Genomic DNA, 24,696 nt, shown 5'->3' with positions numbered 1-24,696 from the left:
ACACACACACAGAGGCAGCAATTGACCTTAGTGAACATGTCAGCTTGTTATCTGTGAGACAGTCAACAGTCATGCTCTCAGACTGACCTTTGATTTTTTTCGTCCAATCACAGCTATTTACCGCAGACGGGTTATTGTGTTTACTGGTTGCTCTTTTTTTCCGTTCAGCCGAGTATGGTGACATCCTCACGCTACGTGTAATCATGTTCCAAAAACACATGAAAAATATATGCAGTCCTGCTTTGGCATTAGCTACGGTGACATCCTTGCCAAAGTTGTTGTGACAGAACGAAGCAAATCAGACTACTGTTGAACGCAAATGAGCATTCAAATCAAATAAAAAGATGTAAGCAGCGCGTGTGTGTGCGTGTGTGTGTGTGTGTGTGTGTGTGTGTGTGTGGAACTGATACATGCACCAATTGTCAAAATTAGATTTATATACAATTTAGCTGTGCATCTTTATGTGTGCACATGAAATAGTGACAATTCAGATGATCGTTCCGTAGGTCAACAGGGACATCTTGAGGCAGAGGGTAGAATTGCACTTCTTTTCCGCGTCTTGGTGATTCATCATTTGAACCTCATGAGTCATAATAGATGAAGGTACTGACAAAAAATGCATTTCCAATACACGTACGAAATGTAACATGTTATTTTGGGTAGCAGCTGTTCTTTTATTTGTGGTCCAAGACTCAATTTAACAGTGACGTGCAAAGAGGTTACATAAAAAGGAAAAATCAGCAGTAATTTGACAAGAATATAACATAACATAGACTGCTCAAAACAATAAAGGGAACACTTGAACAACACGATGTAACTCCCAATCAATGACACTCCTGTGAAATCAAACTGTCCATTTAGGAAGCAACACAGATTGACAGTCAAGTTCACGTGCTGCTGTGCAAATGGAATGGGTGGACGGCAAGACACCCCCAGTGAATAAATAAATAAAAATAATACATAAATACATTTTTGTGTGATTTTGTTGTCGGCACATTCAACTATGTAAAGAACAAAGTATTTCATAAGAATATTTCATTCATTCAGATCTAGGATGTCTTATTTTAGTGTTCCCTTCATTTTTTTTAGCAGTATATATAAAAAACAAAACATTAACACAAAAAAGTTGTAATCTAACGAGAAAAAGTCCTAATTATATATAGATGTAATGTTGTAATATTATGAGAAAAAAATAACATAATTTTAGTCGCATAAAGTCGAAATATATTTTAAAAAATTATTATTATGAAAAACAATGAATGGAGTGGTCATTTTTGGAAAATTAGGTTGTGGAAAATGTTATAATATTATAGGAATAAAGTCATAACACGTCGAGAAGCAGATCTACAAGAAGAAAGTTAAAAGAGTTGGATTTTTTTTTTTTTTAAACAGCTGAAATGGAAGCAACAACTGTAATTTTATGAGAATAAAGTCAAAATATTACAAGAAAAGAGTCGAAATGTAACGAGAAAAAAGTCGCAATTTTATGCAAATAAAGTCGTAGCAAAATAGTAAAAATAATGTCATTTTAGTAGCGCAGTGTTGAAATATGAATGTTTATTTAAGGTTGGAATATTATGAGCAAAAAAACCCAAAACAAAATAAAGTTGTAATATTGGAACAATTATAGGGATGTCCAATATTGGCTTTTTTGCTGGTATCAGATATGCCGATATTGTCCAACTCTCAATTTCCGATACCAATATGAGTAACACACATATCTCCTGTGGTGGAACGAACACATTGTTGTGCAGCTAATGGATACAGCATCAGCAATTAGCGTCTCAACGTGGTTGTAAACAACATTGTAGAACATCTGACAAATACTTGTGATTAGTCTTAAGCATGAGCATATTTCGCACCATCAGATTTTAACGAAATTTCATCTGCCAATAGATATTAAAGTGAATTTATATCCTACATACCTTTTATCTTGTCCTGACGCTCCGATCTATGACTTTGAAGGGCTTAAAGTTGGACTTCATTCAAAATTCCAAGCCGTCGTATGAGTCGAGGTGGTCCAACACTCAGTGTAAATCCGATACGAAATTGAAGAGGAAGAAGTAATCAAGCTAACAAACATGTATATACGAATGAAATCATATAAAAAATCAGTATTTTCACGGGTGTGAAATGGATGGATGGAATGGAAGGAGCGAGCTAGTTTGCTACTAGCCACCCATGTTTTTTTACACGCTTCAGAGGCGATTTGATGAGGTTATTTGCGCGCCGGAAAATACGGGAGCCCATAGGCCTTTATACAGCATTATGTTTATTAGTGGCTTTCATTATAAGAAAAAATCCCGGTACCGATATAGACCGATATTCCATTTTTATGCCGATATCGGCCTGATAATATCGGTGGGCTGATATTATCGAACGTCCCTAGAAAATTAGGTTGGGGATAATATTATGTTGTAATATTATAGGAATAAAGTCAAAACATAATGGAAATAAAATCATAATAGTGTATTATGAAAATAAAATATGTGAAGATTATTTAAGAAGAAAGTTGGAAAAAAATTCTAGCAAAATGTGAAAAAAATGTTATTGTAATTTTTTTTTCTAAGTGTTTTCAAATACTCCTTAGTCCCACTTATTTATTTTATTTACAAAACATTTGTGCTTACCTTTGATTTGTATCATAAGTACGTGCACTCAGTTACTTTGTCTGATCACCTTCTCTTGCGTGTCCCTTCCTCCATCTTGACAGTAGAATTCATTTATTCATTCAACACAGCATAAAAAATAGCTTTAATGCATTTGACTTGCCGCTAAACAGCTGCTCCAGCTCGAGCTGCTGTCACAAAAAGTCCGCTTCTTCCTGGATGGAGAGCAGCAACAAGCGCCTTACAGCTCGCACACGCCCCCACCCCTTCAGGATGAGGAGAGTACTGCAGTACAGCGCCTCCACAGTGACATTTATCTGTATTTTATTGTCCCATTAGCAAGAATAATGATGTCACACTTACATTAAAGACTTTATACGTACTGTGAAAGTCATGGTGTATAATAAAGCAATTTGTTTTAGCGATTTTTGCTTAAGAAAATGGTAAAATAAAAAAACAACAACCAAAAAACGATTGGAATCATACAGAAAAGACGCTTGTAACACAGTTCAATGAACGGCTGTGATTTATTTTGTGATCTTATTCTTTTTTATTTTTCATCACGGCATGTCATCATGACATGCCTCCCCTGACTGCAGTCACTACGATTTATTATCCGTAATTTATCAGGAATGACTACTTTCTTGTTCCTACCCCGTTTCATGCCCTACTTTAGATGAGCTAAATCGGTTCATTCTCGCTTCTTGTTGAATATATGTTTAGCTTCTTATATTCAGACAGGGTTGGGTTTTTTTGCAGATTAGATGCTCTTTTACCTTGACATATTCGACTGCCACCTGCAGTTTTCCCCAGAAGTGTCAACTTCAGGAAGACTGCAAGCCTTTTTATAGCTTCTGACGCAGTTCAGCTGTCAAAATGTACATTTCTCTTTAACACGGACCAAACAAAGCGCAACCTATTCATTTGTTTTCCACCCGATTGCTGACACAGAATAACTAGTTATAGCAAATTGATGAAACACATAATACTCCCTGTTTAAAATGAAAAGTGATATCATATGAATATTGTCTAAATATCTCTAGATTACATCATTTTGTTTCTCTGGGGAGAGGACATATTTGGAATTGTCAAACGTTTACAGTATCTCATTGATCATTTTCATCTCTTTATGGTGTATTTCTTAGATTTCACCAGCAGAAGGCGTCATAGCAACTGATTAAAAAAAAAAAGAATCTTGCTTGTGGTGCATTTTTTCCTCATTTCTCGTTCACGCTAATTACATTAAATGAAATATAGGAGTTTACTGTGTGGACACACTGTATGTGACAAACCAGCAAACCAGCTTCTATAATCATATAATATCCTGTGTACACGTGTATATTTTACTATTGTAGTTGTTCCAAAATAAAACAACAAATAACATAATAAAAAAGTATGATAATACAATACAAAACCATATCCATCCATCCATTTTCTAAACCGCTTCTTCCTCATTAGGGTCGCGGGGGCATGCTGGAGCCTATCCCAGCTGACTTCGGGCGACAGGCGGGGTACACCCTGGACTGGTCGCCAGCCAATCGCAGGGCACATATAGACAAACAACCATTCACACTCACATTCATACCTATGGACAATTTAGAGTCGCCAATTAACCTCACCTGCATGTTTTTGGAATGTGGGAGGAAGCCGGAGTACCCGGAGAAAACCCACAGAAAAACACACAGAAGTGCCCATGGGAGAATCGAACCCAGGTCTTCCCGATCTCCAAGCTGTTACTGTGTTGGCCAATGTGCTAACCACTAGACCACCGTGCGGCCAAAACCATATCAAGACAATTAAATAAACTATTTCCATATGAATGAATGAGCGAAATTGTCCATGAACTATTGTGAAATACGATCAGAAATAATCATAAACAATATAGAATTATTATTATTGTTATTATTATTATTAAATATTCTTCTAATTGGTTACCCTTTTATTTATTTAATGAGATTACATTTTTAATGCTAAAATAACATGAGAAATCTTTAATTCCATTTCCCTAAGACATCCCATGTTAATGCTGGCTGTTATCCGCTAAGCCAGACCTGGAAGAAAAGAAAACGCTGTTACTCCATCACAGTCTATCATATCAATCAGAAAAAAAAACACACAAAACATCCCTGGTGGCCATGAACGGTATTACATTAAAGCGGTCTGATTGCTCAGCAAATGCTTTGAGGGGACATCCACAGCGAGGCACACCTTATGTCCATTGTTCTGTTGCAGTGCTAGTATAGCACATAAACGTGGAAAAAAGGCACAAAAAGAGAAGAAAAACACAGTAAATACTGTAAAGCCCTGCCCCCTGAAGAAAACATTTACAGTATAAGACCTTAAGGCTACTGTCATCTTTAACGATGTCGCTCACATGCAGTGGAAATGAGCAACAGGAAGGATGAAGGTACATGAAGTACATCACATTGTGATTGCTGGAGTAAACACTTTAATAATGGCTTATTACAGCCTATAAACATGTTTGGTTTGGTCTGGCAATGCTAGCAGTCCTTCATTAGCCCACTATGGAGGTTGCTAACATCTTAGGATGGTATGCATCCATAAGGCTGATGTCCATGATGGCCAGTCCTGCCATCATCATCTTCCCCCACAGCATAGAAACAAGTAATAATTCAGTAGGCTTCCTGCTGTTAGTTCGCTTGTACTCCAAGATGCTTTTCATGCTTGGAAAAACTGTGCCTTGTTTGTGCACAAGTCTTCCTCCGCTTCTTCCTCCTCCCTGCTGATATCCTCACAAGGTTTATCACTGACATGAAACCACTTCTTCAATGACAACCTTCAACTTTAGCAGGCAGTTCTGTTGGTTGAAAAGAACAGGGACGATATCACTCTCAAAAGTGGAAAAAGGTCAACACGCATCCATTATTGTCGTCTAAATAGCTGGCAACGCAAGTGAGTGCACCTCACAGTGAACATGTCCAAATTGTGTTGAAAGTGTGAATATTTAGTGTAAGCGCCACTGTTATGTAGCACTGCCTTAATCCTCTCGTGCATGGAATTCACCACAGCTGCACAGGTTGTTACTTGTATCCTCTTCCACTCCACAATGATGACATCACAGGTATTGACAAAGGTGGCTGTTAGATACCGTGCTCTCCTCCACCTTCCTTCTGCTTAAGGATGTCCTAAAGGTGCTCATGGGTTCAAGTCTGGAGGGGACAAACTTGTCCACTCCATCGCGTTCATCTTCAGCTTCCTCTTGTTTATGGCGGTTGCTTGGTTCCAGACTCGACTGTGACAAGTGAATTTCCACGAAGTAGGAGTCCTTATTTATTCATGGAATATTTTCGTAGTTTAGAGGATAGAAAACCTGTTTACGACCTTCTAAATACAGATTTAAAAATTATTAGAGCCCTCTAGACATGAAATAACACCCCTATAATCACCTTTACACTCGCAATACTCAATATAGTAGACATAATAACAGAAAATAAGCCATATAAGGCATAAATGAGGTTCATGCTCGTGTGCGTTGTTGTAAATGTGTTCTGGCACGAGAGGACCAGACTGGCAGGCGGACAGGAAGTGACGTCTAGGGTTCAGAGTTGAGTTTTAGCTTGCCGTGGGTTATGGCCGCAACAGTAGCCTGTGTTCTCACCGAACATTACAGTAACATTACTGACTACCAGAGTAGAATACTACATACCATTCACAGTGTATTTGAATGCGTGCTCTGAATGCCTTATATTTGTATTTTAGCTCATTTATCCATTGTTATGCTTGAAAATGCTTAACTTAGGCAAAAAATACGTACAATTTGCTTCAATGTGCATATTTTTGACTAATAATAGGTCTTATTCAACCATGAACTAACCTCAAATTAATATATTTTTTAAAAAAGACAATAGAGTGAGGTTGTGATATTTGAGTGATGCTTTGTTTTATTATTAGTTATGAGTATCAACATTTCAACTTCTTCTCTTTACATTTTGCCTTTTGCTCTATTTTTCCCAATTTTTGCTGGATGTTTTGGTTTAATTTTATTTCTACAATGTGCCGCGGGCCAATAAAGAACATTGGACACCCCTAACCTATACGGACAAACAAGACAAATATGAACATCGTCTTATCATTTTAAGGTAAAGTAAAAAAAACAGCTACTGGCAGCCAGTGGCGAATCAAGTATGGGTCAAGCACCAGTCAACGCCCAGGTAGAGCTCATATTGGCTTCAGAGGCATTGCTGAGAGTGCGACATAAGGACGCCTTGTTAGAGCAGTGCTAGTAAAGATGCTGCCAGACAGCAGCAGAGCTCGTCTCTGTGATGCCAAACTCTCTTGTTTGCTCCAGCTGGACGCACATGACAAAGTGTGCTGCGCCATTTGTAAGGCACATCTATCACAAGAGGCCACCGCCATCTACTGCATCTACAGATCCAGCATCTCTGTGTGCGCTATTTCTGACCTTGGAGCAGAACAGTTAGTCACCATATTGTCTTCCACTCATTTGTTATGCTGCCAGTTGCATGTGTAATGCGTGTGTGTGTTTGTCTGAGTGTGTTTGTGCGCGTGCGTGTACGTGTACGTGTACGTGGAGAGTGGTTCCACATCAAGTTGTTGAGGTTTATGCTTGGTGTCAGGGACGCCTCCAAGATATTAAACAAAGATGTAATCACAATCACACATCGTCTGCATTTGTCTGCCAGTGTTGACACTGGCAACGCTGTATTAAGGGCAAGAGGTCAGTGCCCCAAAAATGTATGTTGTTCGTTATTTTTTATAGTTAATGCAGAACAGCGATTATTTGAATGTGTATAAATAGTATAAACATTCTTTTTTAGTACTTTTTGGAATTCAAGGGAACTTCTATATACAACTGCTTGGATTAGGCCAGTGGTTGTCAATTATTTTCTGCCATGCCCCCACTTGGGAACAGAAATGTTTTCCCGCCCCCCGATTTGAAATACGATTGAGAAACTGGTATCTGTGCATTTATCGACATTGTACAGACTGAACTGGAAACTGAAACCAGCAAAATGCAGCAAAACGGAGAGCAGTGAAGCTTACAAGCATATTCAAGGGTCAAATTGCATGCCGAGTGGGACAAATTCATACATGTGGCAGGTCTGCCCTAACATTGAAAGCCCTCCCTGCCTCTCACGCCCCCCCTGACAGTTCACCACACCACCCCAGGAGAGCCCGCCCCACTATTTTTAAAAACCCGAATATTACTCCTTGGTTACTCTTTTTCTAACCCGAAAAATGGTTCATGTATACGCCTATCGGGATATCCCGATCGATTGTGTTCTGAGCTATTCGAAAGGAATCTTGTGTCTTTGGCAGGAACTACTTGTAAACATGGCGACACACAAAACCCCACAGGATTTGTAAGAACGCATCTTCAAAAGTGTCCGGGGGTTCCTGAGGATGTAGCATGGACACGGATGGCACAGCGTTCACGTTCTGGCCTTCCATTAATGAAGAAAGTGAGAAAGAATAGTGTCTGGTAGTGGTGGTGGGTCAGTGCCAGCACCAAAACGCAAACAAAGGCATACATTATCTTGTGTTGTTGCTGTCTTTGGATACAGGAAGAAGAAGCGGAAATGACGCGCATTGCGGAAATGACATTTTCCGTGCGTCGAAACATTTTTTTTCACATCACACATGTAAACGGGTTATTCCGAATGTTTCACAAACCGCAATAATGATCTTAAACGAATATCGACTGCATGTAAACGTAGTGATTGTCATCACTTTTTTAAAAATCCTGATATCCATCTGTGGTGGCATCACTTTAATTGATATCAATTGTTTAGATGCACACTGGGCTGAAGTCTCAAACTCTATTATTTGCTGAGGCACGGGCTTGTGGGACGTCACAGGCGTATATTTGGCTGCTGAAGAGCTCCACTTTTTAATTCCACTGCAGAGTACTGTAGCATTTAGCCAACCTGCCTACAACGCCACTGTGATTACAGAGCGACAACATACCATCATAAAATGTAAATGGAACCGCTGTTTATTTTTTTATATGCACGAGGCCACATGATGCGCTGAAGGCGGAATAAACAGGCGAACGGCATGCATGCTGAATGTCGTCTTCAGGCTGCTCTCCCTCTCCCCATGAGAGAAGATGGAAGATGCTTTACAGCGATGTATAACACTTGACAGGCTTCCACATGAGTGGCACGGCGTCAGCCTGACAAGGGCATGACAGGTGTCTCTCCTTCTACCTTCTGACACTAAGCCAACATGGCAGTCATGACTCAACTACACGTGCACAGGTATTTTTAAACCGTTTTTTTCCCCTTACTCAGATGTCCAAAAAATCTCCATGCACACCAGTGACCTTTAAAAAATGTCTGTTCACAAAAAACAACTCCAGTGGCATTCGTGGAAAAGTACATAGAGATTCCTATGGCTGAGCCAAACCTGAATGACTTCTTTGAACCATGTGTCACCTCACCTGCAAAGCAAATAATGGTAATAAATGTGTGAATGTGAGTGGGAATGATTGCTTGTCTATTGTAGTAATATGTGTATAGTTCTAAATATCTGGACTGTGGGAGAAAGCCTGCGAAACCAGACAAAACCAACACAAACATGCAATCTAGCAATTCGAACCGAGAACCACCCGGCTGTGGAGATGTGGAGATGTGCCAACCACACGCTCCAACGTGCCACCGCTTACCCCGCCACCCTCTACTGAAACACGAGCACGGCTTTGTGTTACCATGACGACTGATGACCGTGCATACTCGCAGAATGTTGAATGTTACTGAATTACTATAACTTAACTTTATATGTAGTTCATCCTTATGATGGCACATCAACTGTTAACATTAGCATGTGCTAAACAGCTAAACATATTTATTTTTGGAATACTTACAGGTCCCTCGTGGATTATTTTACTTGCTTAAAGACATATTTTTCGCTCAGCGGCTTACTTAGTTGTGTCATTTCACACTTGAAGAGTGGGCAGGCACTCCAGAGAAGGAAATATGTAGTGTATGTACAATAAAATTCATTAATCAGTCAATTTTCCCCTTTAAAATTGTCCCCTTTAGGATAAACAACGTTAATGTAGGAGAAAATCAATATTCATATGACATTAAAAACTCGTGATTCAGCAACTGTGCATAAGTGAAGGGAAGCAAAGAGCGACAGTGTCAGCGTGTAATGTCATCAGCGTGGCTCGGCATGTACCTTGCTTTTAAGGTAATGGTTCAGTTCGTTTTTGGTGCAATAAGGCAGCAAAATGCAAAACAAAAAATGCTTTAGTGTGAACAAAACTCTAATAAATAAAACAGTCCAATAAAAATAATAATAATAAAATATAAAAATATATAATATAGCACGTTAACAGTGTCATTAATCACGTGAAAATCTTTAGCGTCATTAACGCATGCACATCATGTCAAACCACATCTCTCTGTTATGACGGCAGAGCCAGTATCGGCCAATTTCAATGAGAAATCACCTGATTGGCATATGCCGATAAATGCCTTTCAACGCCGATCACAAAAGGCGATCACCTGTGGCTCGTACGATTGCAGCCGCAGCAATAACTGCATGCAGTGTAGTGTTTTGCCCTAACTAACTTCTTGGGCAGCGTCCTTCACAGTGCGCAGGTGTGCCAAAATAAAAAAACAATCATGTCTGTCGTGTGGAACTTAACTGCCAACGCATGTCACGAAAACTATCTTGCGGGGCTAGCACGTTAAAAAGCTTTCATAAAATACAGCATGTGAAGAACATTTGAACACTTGACGGAGTATGGTGAGTTTTTGAGGCTCACGGTGGCATCATCAGTCAAACGGCAGCTAACGCAGCCATGTGGACAGCCCTCGCCCGTATGTGCGCGACAATCAGAAGGCTAACCAAATAATAGAGCTCCACCAATGTACGCTCACATCCAAAGTCTCCTTAAAGAAGGCGTCTCAACCTCAGTAAGTTTCACCAGTGATATGATGATATGTTCTCTTCAAAAAGTAAGTCAAATATGTTTTTGTCCAAATTAAGGTGATTTTTAGGGATGACGAGTACACCACTATCTGTGTCTGTATCTGTTCACCCATCTAAATGATCTGTGCACTCTGAGTGGGCGGGCATGAGTCGTAGGTGGGCGTGGTTTAACCGGAAATGGGTGGGCTTAAATCTGTACATTATTTTAAGTCTGAAATTGACATTAATTGATCATTGTTGCTATATTTATTGTTTATTATTCAGCTATACCGCTGTCTTGTCAAATGCGCTGCGTACGTAACAAATCAAGTTTACCAAGTAACTTTGATACGAGCTGAGCTGACGAAAACCTAAAAAACAAAACCCAGTCTGGAGTGGAGGCAGTGACCAACGCGACACAAGCCGTTTTCAACTCTGTCTTGACAAATGCACCGCTTACTCCTCTCTTTGGCTGTAGGGAGTTGGTCTAGGGAGGGGCGGTCGCTGTGTGTGACCGGTCAATCACAGAGCGTGAAGAGAGGATATATGAGTACCGTAGTTACCCAATGAGGATTTTCCTTCATCACGATTGCGGATAATGACGAGTTGTACTCATTTCATGCTCGTACTCGGCAAAAATACACAATCCGTAACGGATACTCGTAACGGACACTCGTCTGAATCCGGCTCATCCCTAAAATATATCACCATATCCTTATCCTTTATCCCACTCCCAATTTTATTGACAAATACTAAATATTACCAATATTCGTGTGGCTATTAGCTTGCAGCCCCCCGGCATATTGGATAAACAAAACCGGGACACATGAATAATTCACACTAATTACACTCATCGTGCCACCACAACTGTTTGCTTTTCATCAAGATCAGGTGAAAACATTCACGTGAGGGCGATGAGTCATTCATTGTGTGACTCATTTATTAGCATTTAAAGCAAGTGGACAAATAGAAAAATAAAACACTGCGAGCCATTACTTCTCATTTGGTGCTAGCGACTGATCAATAGACCCACTGGTGAGTCCCACAGTGTTCATGCATTATGCAGAGGGTGACGTGACTATTAAGGCTCTTCTGTACACTCTGTAAGCAATTTAGTGCTACTTTGGGTGGCCGGGCCAGTCCAGTCCAGGATTTTTCCTTTTCAAAACTGACTGAAATGTAACATGAAAGCTCAGTGGCCTCTAACATGTGACAAGGCGTCAGGTATCATGATATCAGTCGATATGATCTGCCATTGTCAGGTGTAGCTGCCACGAAAAAACATGAGCTACCTCACCCCAACGGATTGACAGATTAGGCAACAAGGATGATGTAACATGACATCCTGGTGGAGGTTTTGTTTTCAGCATGGATAACACGCTAAGCGGGTTTAAAACAAACCGTTTGAGCACGGCTAGAATGCTCCGCTTCACTGAATTATTGATATTTGGGGGGGGGGGATCTTTCAGAAGGTAGGTCAACATATATTTATTTTTTTTCCCTCTCTGCATCTCGGTATGATGCTCCAGTGAGCTGATTCTTTCTGCGTGAAATGAAATGACTTGACATCCTCCCGACCATTGGGGAAGGGATGGAGTGAGACAGCGATGGATGGAGAGAGTGCGCGCGCGAGAGAGAGAAAGAGAGAGACAGAGAGAGCGAGAGAGAGAGCATAAAGAACTTTGTTACCGGGCGCAGCAGCATCTCCGTCTGCACGGCGTGTGAAAAGAGAAGCATTTACAGTCAATCAGCATTTTCTCTTTTTTCCTGTTTTCTTCCGGACATTGGTGGAGTGTGCTCAGGGGCTCCCGTTTTTTGTTGCTGTTGTTTTTGATAGATGAGACATAAAAGACATGCTGAGAGCGAGCCTGCGTTCCAACCCATGGGTGTGAGGTACGTATTTCTGCCAGGAAGTAGACTAAATGAAACCACGTGCATGCTTGTCAAGTAGCTTCAAAATAGCCTTTGTGTTTCTATTGAGATGTGGCTTGTTTTTAGGATTACATCTGCCTTTGACCTTGATTTTTGTTATTTACATTGCCTGAGGGAGTCCTCTCGCTCTGTCTCATTCGCTCTCCCTGCTGCTTTGTTTGAGCCATTTTAAATCAGTAGTCACACGGCCAGAAGTTACCTCTGGGTAGCGAGCGACAAATAAGGCTTTGACTTGTGCAGGCTACAGCTGGTTGTGTTGAAGTTGCCTGCCTGCGTGCCTCACGTCATCATCATGCTCTATAATGACATTTTCGTCCTTCTTCCTCCAGATGACGTTGAGGATACTTTAGCGGGACTCTGAGCTCGGACGCCGGGAAAATGCATCTTTGGATCTCTTGTGTGTTGCTGAGCGCAGCCTCTGTGTGCACAGTTGGGATGTCTTACGGAGGAGGACCCTGTGAAAGACTGTGTGCATGTGAGGAGAGAGAGGGAGTACTCACGGTGAGCTGTGAAAATAGAGGAATTGGGAGCATCTCTGAAATAAACCCGCTAAACTTCCCACAGTATCATCTGCTGCTCACTGGAAATTTTTTAAAGAAGCTGGCTGCTAATGATTTTGTCGACTATCGAGGACTCACCATATTACATCTGGGGAATAATGAGATATCCCTGATTGAAGCTGGAGCTTTTACAGGACTTCAGGGATTAAAACGATTACATCTCAACAGTAACAAAATTGATGCCTTGAAGGAGGAGCTTTTCTGGGGCCTTGAAAGTCTGGAGTATCTGCAGCTTGATTATAATTACATCACTCAAGTGGCGCCCAACGCCCTCGGCAGACTTCGACACCTGGAGGTGTTGATTCTCAACGACAACTTGATATCTACTCTGCCTGTGAACATTTTCCAGCATGTACCACTGACTCATCTGGACTTGAGGGGGAATCAGCTGAAAGTGCTTCCTTACTCGGGTCTGCTGGAGCACATGAACAGTGTCGTGGAGCTGCAGCTGGAGGAGAATCCATGGAACTGCTCCTGTGACTTGATCGCCCTCAAGACGTGGCTAGAGAGCATCTCGTACACAGCGTTGGTTGGAGACGTTGTTTGCGAGTTCCCCTTCCGCCTCCACGGGAGGGATCTTGATGAGGTCTCAAAGCAAGAGCTGTGCCCGAGGAGGGCCATTGCCGAGTACGAGATGCCGCCACTGCCGCATTTGAACCCAGACGCCTACTACAGGAGCACGCCAGCAATTGCCACATCCTCCCTAACCTCATCTGGTATAGCAAGGTCATCGTCAAGACCCACCAAAGGACCTCGGCAGTCAGGTAAATTAAAATCAAGACCGACTGCTCGCCTGGCCGCAAACAAACCTCAGAATTACGGTCAAATTATTTCATATCAAACCAAATCCCCTGTGCCTTTAGACTGCCCGTCTGCCTGCACCTGCAACCTTCAGATTTCAGACCTCGGCCTGAATGTGAACTGCCAGGAACGAAAAATTGAGCACATTTCCGATTTAGATCCCAAACCCTACAATCCTAAAAAGATGTATCTCACAGGAAATTATATCCCTGTGGTGCGGAGGACGGATTTCATTGAGGCAACCGGATTAGATTTGCTTCATCTAGGGAACAATCGGATAGCTCAAATCCACGACAAAGCTTTTGCTGATTTGACTCATCTCAGGAGACTCTATCTTAATGGGAATTTGATAGACCACCTTACAGAGGATATGTTCTGTGGACTACAGAGTTTACAGTTCCTGTATTTAGAGTACAACGTTATTAAGGAGGTTGCCGCAGACACATTCCAGCATGTTCCCAAACTCCAGCTTCTGTTTTTGAACAACAACCTCTTGAAAACGTTACCGGTGGGGGCGTTTAGCGGTCTCACGTTGGCCAGGCTCAATCTTCGCAGCAACCATCTGCGTTATCTGCCCATCAGCGGTGTGATCAATCAGCTGACGGCGCTGGTACAAGTGGATTTGTATGAGAACCCCTGGGATTGCTCGTGTAGCATTCTGGACTTGAAGATGTGGCTGGAACAGCTCAGCACAGGCACTGTTGTAAACAACGTCATCTGTGGCTCACCCAAAAGGCTCGCCGGGGAAGATATGCGCTACATTAAGACGGCTAATTTCTGCCCTAATAACACAGCTACACCGGCATCTATGATCCCCCCTTCGGAAGAATCCTTCCCTGGCAGCACCATTACGATCGAAACGCCACTGGACTCGGACACACAATACGGTGGCATCCCTTTATCAGTGATGATCCTTGCCCTCCTGCTCATGTTCATTGTATCCGTCTTTGTGGCTGCAGGATTGTTCGTAACGATGAGGAAGAGACATCAAAAGAGTCAAAAGGAGCACAACAACTCCATGAATGCTTGCATCAGCTCTCTCAACATGGAGTATGGACTGTACAAAAAAGGAACCATCCCAAAGGTCAGGACATCTGCTGGACATGTGTATGAGTATATTCCGCCCCCCTCGGAGCAAACATGCAGAACTACAGGCCAAACATCCACAGATAGCAAATCAGTGGAGGGATTTCGGGATTTTGATGAGCTGAGCGGTCCCTTTCTGGGCAACTCTGATGAAGAAGCAGCAAGTAATGTAATAGGCTCAGAATACAGCACCACTACTCCGGAGCCTCTCAATAAGCCTTCCACACTGCACCAAGATGATCAGTCTTACTACAGAGAAGTACTCAGTCAGGACCAGAACCCACGCTACAGCAATACGCTACCATGCAGGCACACAACACGTCCGTCCAGTCAGTACACGTCAGACTTTGACGCAAGGCATCAGTACGTGCATCCCGACAGAGTACAACAGACAATACTGTACTGTACAGCACCGAGTACTGTTTATGTGGAGCCTAACAGGAGCGAGTATTGGGAACTGAAGGCTAAGCTTCACATTGATCCGGATTACCTTGAGGTCCTTGAGAAAAGAACAACATTTACTCAGTTTTAAGTAAGTGACAAACACTGAAACTGTGTGAAAGACACAGTTGAATCAGGAATTTGATCATTCTGCAAACACAGGTATAACTTTACAGCATCATGATGAGTATGATGGATTGGGAGATGCCGCATTATGTGGAACAGTGACATTTACTGCTGCATGTCAGGCTATCCAATCACAAGTGGATTCACTTAGATTGAGAAAACACTGAGATCTAATCAATACATTTGGAAATATCGCTTTGGGTGATGTTAGTGTAATCCTTTTCATACTGTAGCCATGGCTGTTGGAGTATATAGCAGCAGGATTCAGCATTTTTCCGAGTGTAACATCCAGCATTTTTTCCATCATTTCTTACTAGATTTTTGTGATGCTGCGCAACAACAAAGGCTCACTCCAACCTCCATTTACATTTACAAGCGTTTCCTTGAAAGCTGCTGTCTTTCTAGCCAACATTGATCCAATCACGGATACGCCATTTGTGCAGTTCAAGGGTATTGCTCTTAACAGACATTCTATGGGATTTGTTGTTGTTGCACCTGATTGGAAAGCACGTGACTATAAAATGAACATTTAAAGATGTAATTTACGGGAATGTTATTGTCATAGTGCTACGATTTAAAAAAGAGTAATAATATGACCAGAATAAAGTTGTAATTTTACCAGAATAAAATATCTGAATAAAATATCAAAAATAATACAAGATAAAAGAAATTTATCATTGAAATATTGCAAATTACCTAACATTATTTTTGAAAAACCTTTTAATGGTAGTATTGCGACATTTTTCCTGAGCAAATACACGTTTATTCACGGAACATTTTTTATTACAACTTAATTTTTGTAGAATTGCGACTTTCTTAAAAATATTACCTTTGTGTTAACTTAGTAGAGGGGTGTCCAAACTTTTTCCACCGGGGGCCACATACTGAAAAATGAAAGGATGCGAGGGCCACTTAGACATCCTGTAAACCAACACATGTAGATGAAGTTATAGAAGTTATACATACTATATATTATATTATAGATTATATATATATATTATATATACATATTTCAACCAAAAAACTGCACCTCACCTTGACCCCCCCCCCCCCGCCCCCCCATTTTATTTGATTTTTATTTTTTCAAATATTTCAACTTTCTTAAATGTTCTTTTCGTGCTACAGTGTTATGACTTTATTCCCATAATGTTATAACTTATTAATTTCCAAAAGTTACAACTTTACCGGTATTTTCTTTTCTTAAAGATGACATATATATGCTACTAAAACCTTACTACTTTTGCTCATAATATTACGAGTTTACTCCTGTAAAATTGTGACTTTCTTTCTCGTTTCAGTACAACTTTTTTCTTTTGATATTTTGACTTTATTCTCGTAAAATGACAGCGTTTTTTTTTTTTTTAGTTCTGCTGATGTTGTTGTTTTTTTGGTTCTTTTTTTAACTTTCTTCTTGTAAATTTGCTTTTTAGTCATATTATGATGTATTCCCTAATTTTATTACGTTTTCCGCAAACCGATTGACCCATAATTACAACTTTATTTGTTGTTTTTCATAATATCACGACTTTAAAATAATTACATATTTTTTCTTGAATATTTCAACTTTTCGCTACTAAAATGACGTTACTTTTCCTCATAACAGAATGTCATTCTTGTAAAATACATAATGTACTGTAACTTTTTCTCAATAGTTTACTTTTTTCTCTCTTAATATTTCAACTTTATTGTTGTTGTTGTTTTCTTTTTAAATTATAATTTGAGAATAAAAAAAATAGCCACTCGATGCGAATGGCCCCCAGGCCACACTTTGGACACCCCTCACTTAAAATGTTTTTTTCCTTTCATAATATTCCACATTTATTGTGGTAACATTACAACTTTTTTCTCAGACAAAATCCTGACTTTTTTGTTTTAAGGTTCTTGTTTTAAGGTTTTGCTCTAAACAGACAATTATTTGGGATTTTATGTCATTTTTTTATGTTGGTCATATCTTATTTGAAAGCACGTAACTAGAAACTTAATATTTATCGTCCCTTCCCTTACCAGAGTGTTAGTATATTACACTCTCTTGGTTAGAACACATGCTTTTTTTTGTTTTTGTTTTTTTAACCAAGCACACAACATGCACTTGTTTGAATATGGAGCAGCAAAGCGAGATCACCTGAGGGGTAAAACATTAAGAATCCACTTTTGACAGGATGACCTAAGACGCATGGTAATGCTGCTTCAGTCAAGCTTGAAGTCAGTATGTGTGTGCTGCTTAAACAGTTCCAATTAAATGTGTAAATAAGAACAATCAAGCAGAAAGTCAGGCCCCTAATGACTCATCTTTTCATAAGAGGCACCCTCAAGCTATTTCATTTGCAATAATGTGAGTTTTAACTCTCAAATTAGCCGCATTTCATTAGTGCTAATCAGCCGTGAAGATGATATGTTCCCTTCTAAAAATAAACCACGTTGTGGCAACAAATATTTACCACCAGCTCTTTCTTAATACAAAATCAATCTCCAAAAGTGCCCGTTCATTTTGACGTGTACGTCGGTGTGAAGTGAATTCCGTGGGTTGAGACGTCTTTAGGCAAATCTTACCCAAATCAGACAGAGTTACAATGTTGAACAACAAACAATGACAGATGACCGAAGCTTAGAATTTGTGTGCTCTGTCGCCTGCAGATTGAGATTGGGAGAGAAAATTAAACTTTTGCTTGCAGGATAATCTGCCAGAACCAACGGTGTTGTCTCAAAGCTTCCCACAGTGGATTATGGACAATTTTCAATTGATTCATGCTGTAAGTGCACTCTAAAATGTAACGGGTTATGATTATCTACAACTGTGTTCGCATGCATCAAAGAAAATGTGAGTATGAGCCAAACAATGAATATTCTGGTGTATTACAAGGGCAAACGCATTCCTGTGTTCTACGTCCACCACGGAGAACACACATCCCAAGAAATCATCTATTATATGCAAACTTTACCCTGTTTCATGAGGCATTGAGCTTGTCTTAGGCAGCGTTCACACTTGTGGTGTGGTTCGCTTAGCTTTCACACTTGTATTGTTGTCGTGGGACCAAAGGCTGCGCAGTAAAGAACATATGAATCAAATAAGTACAAGATATACAGTAATCCCTTACCACTTTCGTGATTTCACTCTATCACATGTACTATTCTACACCGGTGACAAGATGTCAGTAATGCTACTTTAATGTTTGGTGAGACACACAAGCACCAGGCTCGATCGCCAGAAGAATAGGCTTTTATTGCAGGTTTGAATCATCTCACAACGGGCAAAGTAATCCCGCATAAAAATCCGTAATAAAACTCGGACTACTGTTGTGGGCATAACCCACGCAAGCCAAAACTCAACTCTGAACTGCCAACATCACTTCCTGTCCAAATTTCAGTCAACTCCCCATAGCACCGGAACACACAGACAGCAACACACATGAGTCTTATTCATGCCTTAAATACCTTATTTACGTTAATTATGTCTACTATATTGGGTAATGCAAGTGTAAATGTGACTGTAGGGGTGTTATTTCATGTCTAGAGGGCTCTAATTATGTTATAACCTGTATTTAGAGGGTCGTAAAGGGTCGGTTTACGGTTTTCTATGCTCTAACTATGAAAATATTTGATTTATAAATAAGGAATCCTACTTCGCAGAAATTCACTTAACACTGGAACCATACTGGAACGATAAACGAGGGATTACTGTATTCCAAACCAAAATGTCATCTCCTGGGTTGAAAATGTAGATTATTTTTATATTCTGCTATAAGTATCATCTTATATTTCACACTTTTTTTAACATATTTGTCATTTCTGCATGTGTTTTGCTCTCATTTTAACACACGTCCCCGTCTTTGGTCCGTGTCGTGTTCATATTTCTGAACCGCACCAGAGTTTACTTGCAACAGGGCCGAGACCCATCCCCCAGGCGGTCTCGGTCCGCTTGTTTGGTGCACATCAGAGTTTGGATGATGGCATTCACTCTTGACAAACAGTACTAGCAGCGCAAAAGCACCACAGTTCCTTTTAACCCAACCAAACATGACAAGTGTGAATGCACCCCAGGAGGTATGGTTTGTACTTGAGTACATTTGCAATACAAGTCCACGTAAACTCGTATTTTTATAACAAACGTATGTTACTATTACCCTGTCCTTTCTGCTTTCCTTTCTTAACAATGCACTTTTGACTTGTGAAAGTCAGCGATGATGTCACTTCCTTCAATGTGCAATATGTGTGAATATTCTGGATGCATACTGTATAGCCATATACACTAGATAGTCTCAAGAGTAACCTTGGACTTGGATCTGTACAAACTGTAAGCATATTGGAGTAGGAGGAGTATGCGGCCCTGAAAAAACACCACAAACCGTATGAGATGACATCATAGAATGACAAGAATATTGTTGAAATATTCCAGATTAAAGTACAAAGTCCTACTAATATGAGAAAAGGTTGAAATTTACTAGAACGCTGTGTAGTATTTGAGAGCGGAACCAGAATAAAGTTGTAATTTTACTGAATGAAGTTGTAATATTGGAGATTTTTTTTTAATGAGGAAAAAAAGTAAAAAGTAGAAATATCACAACAAAAGGTTCATACTTTTACGACGATAAAGACAGGAGATGTAAATTTACAATAATATTCTCAGTCACACATACTAGTATATTTATTTTCAGTAGTTTTACAAGAATACGTCTTTTTGTGCAATTTCATTTTTCTTACAACAACAAAGATTCAATATTATCATCAAATTATGCTCAAATTAATTAAAAAAAAAAACTAGGGCTGTCAAATGATTACAAATATTAATCAGATTAATCCGTTTTTTAATTAATTAATCATGATTAATCACCATTAGCAGCTATGTCTGAAATATGCCCATGTTTACTGTATTTAACTAACAGAAAGACAAATGACAGGACAGGATTATATATATTTGTATGTATTAACAGCTCCAAATGAACTGAATATGTCCATCCAGCTAAAAGATACCACACAAGTCTAAAAATGTCTTTGTCTAACTCTAGTATCTTTAACAGCAGCAGAACAATTGAATCACACTTTAAACCTTGTTATGATGAGCATTGAGGGTTTGCGTTTAAAGACATCATGTAATTTAAGGTAAATTCTACATCCAGATTACGAGTTACGAAGTGAGTGATAAGAATATCCACTTCATTATCTTCCTGTTTATTTACACACACACACACACGCACTATAAAGCCATTTTTGTGATGTTTGGAGTGTCCCTGAGTGCATATCGCCTGCGTGTAATAAGGATGAGGAAGTGTCGTTCCCAGGATGAGCGGACTAGAGACGTGTGTGAGTTGCAGGTACATACGGTGTATGGTGTTGGAATTGTACTGCTGTTGCTGTGTTCAGGTCAGAATGAAGTTAGAAAAGAGCGTCAGACTCTGTGTGACTGCGTGGGAACTCTCCACCGTGCTTCCGTGTGCCGTCATAGCAGAGTGGCGTGCTTGCTCTGGTGTGAATGCATTCAGTCAAAAATTGAACGTAACTAATTAAATAAATTACTTTCCGCGTTATTTTTGACAGCCGTAAAAACCTAACCCTAACCCCCACACAGTAATACTATTTTTGTTTGTGTACTACAAGAAAGACTCCACTGCCAACGCGCTGCACCGCAGATGTTTTCACTTGTTGTTTTATTGCTGCAGTAGACGCAGACACTAGCTGACAGTAAAAGCATATTCTCTGAGCCCGTTGTCAAATGACTGTATTATAACATGCTGTACTGGAGAGGATTTTTTTTTTTTTGGAGGAATGTTAAAATACGGGACATTTAGGGGAAACTATCGAAACGGTAGGGCGACGGAAAAAAAGGACAAAACTCCCATATTTTGCCCTTTTTTTCTGAGTTTCCGAGTTTTCCGGAGTAAAAGGGAGTGTTGAAAGGTACAAAGTGGAAATAAAATCATGTTATGATTAAAACTTCTAATACAGTGTTACAAGAAAAAGATTGGCATTTTATGAAAATAAATATTCTCCAAATGTAGCATAATTGCTTCTTTCGCACAATCTTGGGACTTTGAAGTTTCAAACGTAATATTGAACTTCATTCTTGTACAATTACATCTATTTTCTTAATACATTGTCTCATAATTTAAGCCTTTTTTTCCCTTTTCTACGTGAAAGGCCCTAATACTGCTTCTACTTCCTAATTGACCATATTCAGTCTAATATACTGTAGATAAATACTCAGAGGTACCTTTGTGCAACATTTTGGGTAAATCTTAATTTTTCAAACTGCAAATACAAAATATTTGTGTTCAGGATTTGTGTGTATGCATTATAAACCCTTGGCAATGACTCATCTAAGAGTGGTCATTCTTCATACTGTATATTGGACTGAAGAGCACAGCCAATGAATGCAGTTGTTGTATTAATATGCATACAGTGTTCTATGATCTAGAAACACATTATGCAGTCTAACAAACGTCTGAGTCAATATTTTCAATACTTCCCTGAGACTCGAATGCACTGAGTGAATGCACATTATTTACAGTTATTTAGCACTGAAGCTGTCATTTGAAGTCAGCTAATTAGAGGCCATGGCTATATGTGGACCTTGTGTGCATGTTAGTCACCTTGTTGAATGCAGTCTTGGTGTGATGTGTTGCCTTCTAATGCGTTTTACTGTCGGCTGATCCAGTGATGAAGACATTCTTACTGAAAACTATTTTTTAAAAGTGTGTCCAACTGTGTGCAAGCATACTACTGTAAATGCAAGTAAAAGGGAAACCACTATAATGAATGGAAAATCGCTCTTTATGTTGATGATGATGTAATGATTATCCCTCAAAAGCATCTCCCTAAGGAGACGAGGTACCTCCTGTATATAATGAATAAATCTATATACTCTATATGTTTGGCAGTTTTTTGTTGCGTGCAATTAATCACTATCATCAGATTTTATTTTGTAACATGGAACGGATGGTCAAACAGCACGGTACGATTCAATGGAGTGTGTGCTACCAATGACTATGACACTGAATAAAAATACATAAAAATATGTAGGGAACAGCTCCATAAGAATAAATCAATATCACTACAAAAAAAAAGTTGTGTTGCAATTTTACTCAAATAAAGTAATTTTTGTGAGTGAACATGAAAGAAAATGTTTATACTACAAATTTCAGCTTTTGGCTTCTAATATCACGACTACTTTATTACATTACATCATTTTGCTGAAAAAGTATGGTTTTATGTAGACAACATTAGGCTGTTTTTGTTGTAATATTCCAACTTTAGTCCCATGACATTACGTCTTATGTCTTATTATGTCTTGTGAAGGTACAATTACCTTGATAACATTACAACTTTTTCTTGCATTAGTGTGACTTTATTTTGACAACATGACGTTTTTTTTCGACGCAGTACAACTTTATTCCCGTAACATTCCGATTTTCTCATAACTGTCCAACTTTATTTTGATGACATTAAGACGTTTTTCCTTGTAACAGTACGACTTTGAGTAACATTAAGACTTTACTTTAATACCATTACATTTTTTTTCTCATAATGACACCACTTTATGCTAATAACGTTACAGGAAAAAAGTATTTTATTACTTTTTTCTTGTGATAGCACAACTGTATTCGAGTAGCAGTTCATTTTTTTTCTTTACGTGTTATGACTTTATTCTTTGCTTCCAGTGTGGTGTCCACTAATGCATCACGGTGCAATACAAATGTTTGGTTATAAAAGAACAAACATGCTCTCTGTGCTAATTAAATTTGTGTTTATTTTGTTGGGTGTCTCATTGTTAGAGAGAGCATTGTCAGCATATGTGTGCAGGCTTGCAGGCACTGAAATATTATAAATGAATGCGAAGGTATAGCTTGTATATGTGCTGTTAGTGAATACAATACATGCATTCATTACACATAGCCTTGTTTGTGTGTTCCTTTCAGCCTCAAGCCTGTGTGTGTGCTAGCTCAGTGAATATAATAATGTGCCCAGATCCCCACTGGCATTTTTTAGGACATTACTAAAATTAAAATGGCCACTTTAAAATTCCAAATCAGGTTTCATGGTTTCAATCAAGCAAATGGGCTGTAACGAATGTGGATGTGTTACATAAGGAACTTTGGGATGTCTTAGCTTTTACTCAGCATCACCCAGAGACTTAAGTGACCAATGCTACCATGTAAACCAAATGACATCTGATGCTCGCAAACGGCATGAGAAGGAACATGCCCGAGGCTCTCTGACAAAATAGGCTTGGAATTGAAATTTGTGCTCAAGAGATGTTTGATCTCACAAAAGGAGATGTGACCTTCCTCCAAAAGTAAGCTATACATCTGCATGCAGACATTTGCAGAATGACTGTATTCTTAGCAGCGATACAGAAGCCCGGTATCCATGGAAACATCCACTTGGCTGACACAGAAAACAACAGGCCCCATGTGGACAATGTGTGACAAAGGTATGCGAGATCCTTTTGAAAACACAAGACCATGAACTAGTTAACAACTAACCGTCGCACGTTACCTTTGCCTCATCTCCTTCTCGGATCGGCTGTGTTATGTTGTTTAGCGTCTTGACTATCCTACTTTCACCGGGGAGAGGGAAATTAGGGCAGATCTGCATTATGTAAGCTTGAAGAGACGTGTCAAGCACTGTGAAGACAGCGTATGACTACGAGCCTTTGCCGAGGGAAGAACCTTTACTATCGACTCACATCAGGCAAGCGGACGCAGCAGAAACACCGCTGACTCAAAGCGTCTTGATACTTCTATCTTTCCGTTGACAGCGCGGAACACAACGGCACATCTGGTGCAGTATGTGATGCCTCGCAGTTGTTATAGTCTCAGACATATGTCTCTGCACCCCGAAGCCTTCCCGACCCACTCAGTCAGTGCACTTACATGACACTGGAGAAAATGGAATTGTTGTGCTAGTCCGATTGAAGCTGAAGGCTTTTAAAGTAGTGGAGTGGATCCCCGCATGATCACGATGCAGCATTGGCGACCCTGCAAATTCGCTGATATTTGATCAGAACATAATTTTTTTAATTTGTGGGAAAACTTAATAGGCCAAAAATAGGCAGTTTTTTTGCATTTCACACTTTTGGGGTGCAAACGACAGTCGTTAAGATACAGTGATTGGGTGGAATCACCCTCATTAGTATTCAGTTGTAGCAAGGGTCATGGACTCCCCTCAAACTAAAAGTGTTTTAAGAATGGGAGCTTTTAAAAAACAACAGCATTGTTGACAGTATGTATAAATGGCAGTGATGT

General features: G+C 39.7%; 1 protein-coding gene across 1 annotated transcript; it reads left to right on the top strand.

Annotated features, from left to right (window-relative positions):
- The first annotated feature begins 12,068 nt into the window (after positions 1-12,068).
- slitrk5b (SLIT and NTRK-like family, member 5b) lies at positions 12,069-24,420 on the top strand. Its single transcript, XM_054787952.1, has 2 exons — positions 12,069-12,404; positions 12,773-24,420. The coding sequence occupies exon 2, from the start codon at positions 12,822-12,824 to the stop codon at positions 15,420-15,422; it is 2,601 nt and encodes an 866-aa protein (XP_054643927.1). The 5' UTR covers positions 12,069-12,404; positions 12,773-12,821; the 3' UTR covers positions 15,423-24,420.
- Positions 24,421-24,696: the final 276 nt, after the last annotated feature.

The sequence above is a fragment of the Dunckerocampus dactyliophorus genome, chromosome 9 (genome assembly GCF_027744805.1).
Source record: "Dunckerocampus dactyliophorus isolate RoL2022-P2 chromosome 9, RoL_Ddac_1.1, whole genome shotgun sequence".
NCBI lineage: Eukaryota > Metazoa > Chordata > Actinopteri > Syngnathiformes > Syngnathidae > Dunckerocampus > Dunckerocampus dactyliophorus.
Note: the sequence above shows the minus strand (reverse complement) of the source record. Positions and strands in the feature narration are given on the sequence as shown.

Excerpts from the sequence above, each read along its gene's own strand:
- slitrk5b (XM_054787952.1), top strand. The coding sequence starts at position 12,822 with ATGCATCTTTGGATCTCTTGTGTGTTGCTGAGCGCAGCCTCTGTGTGC.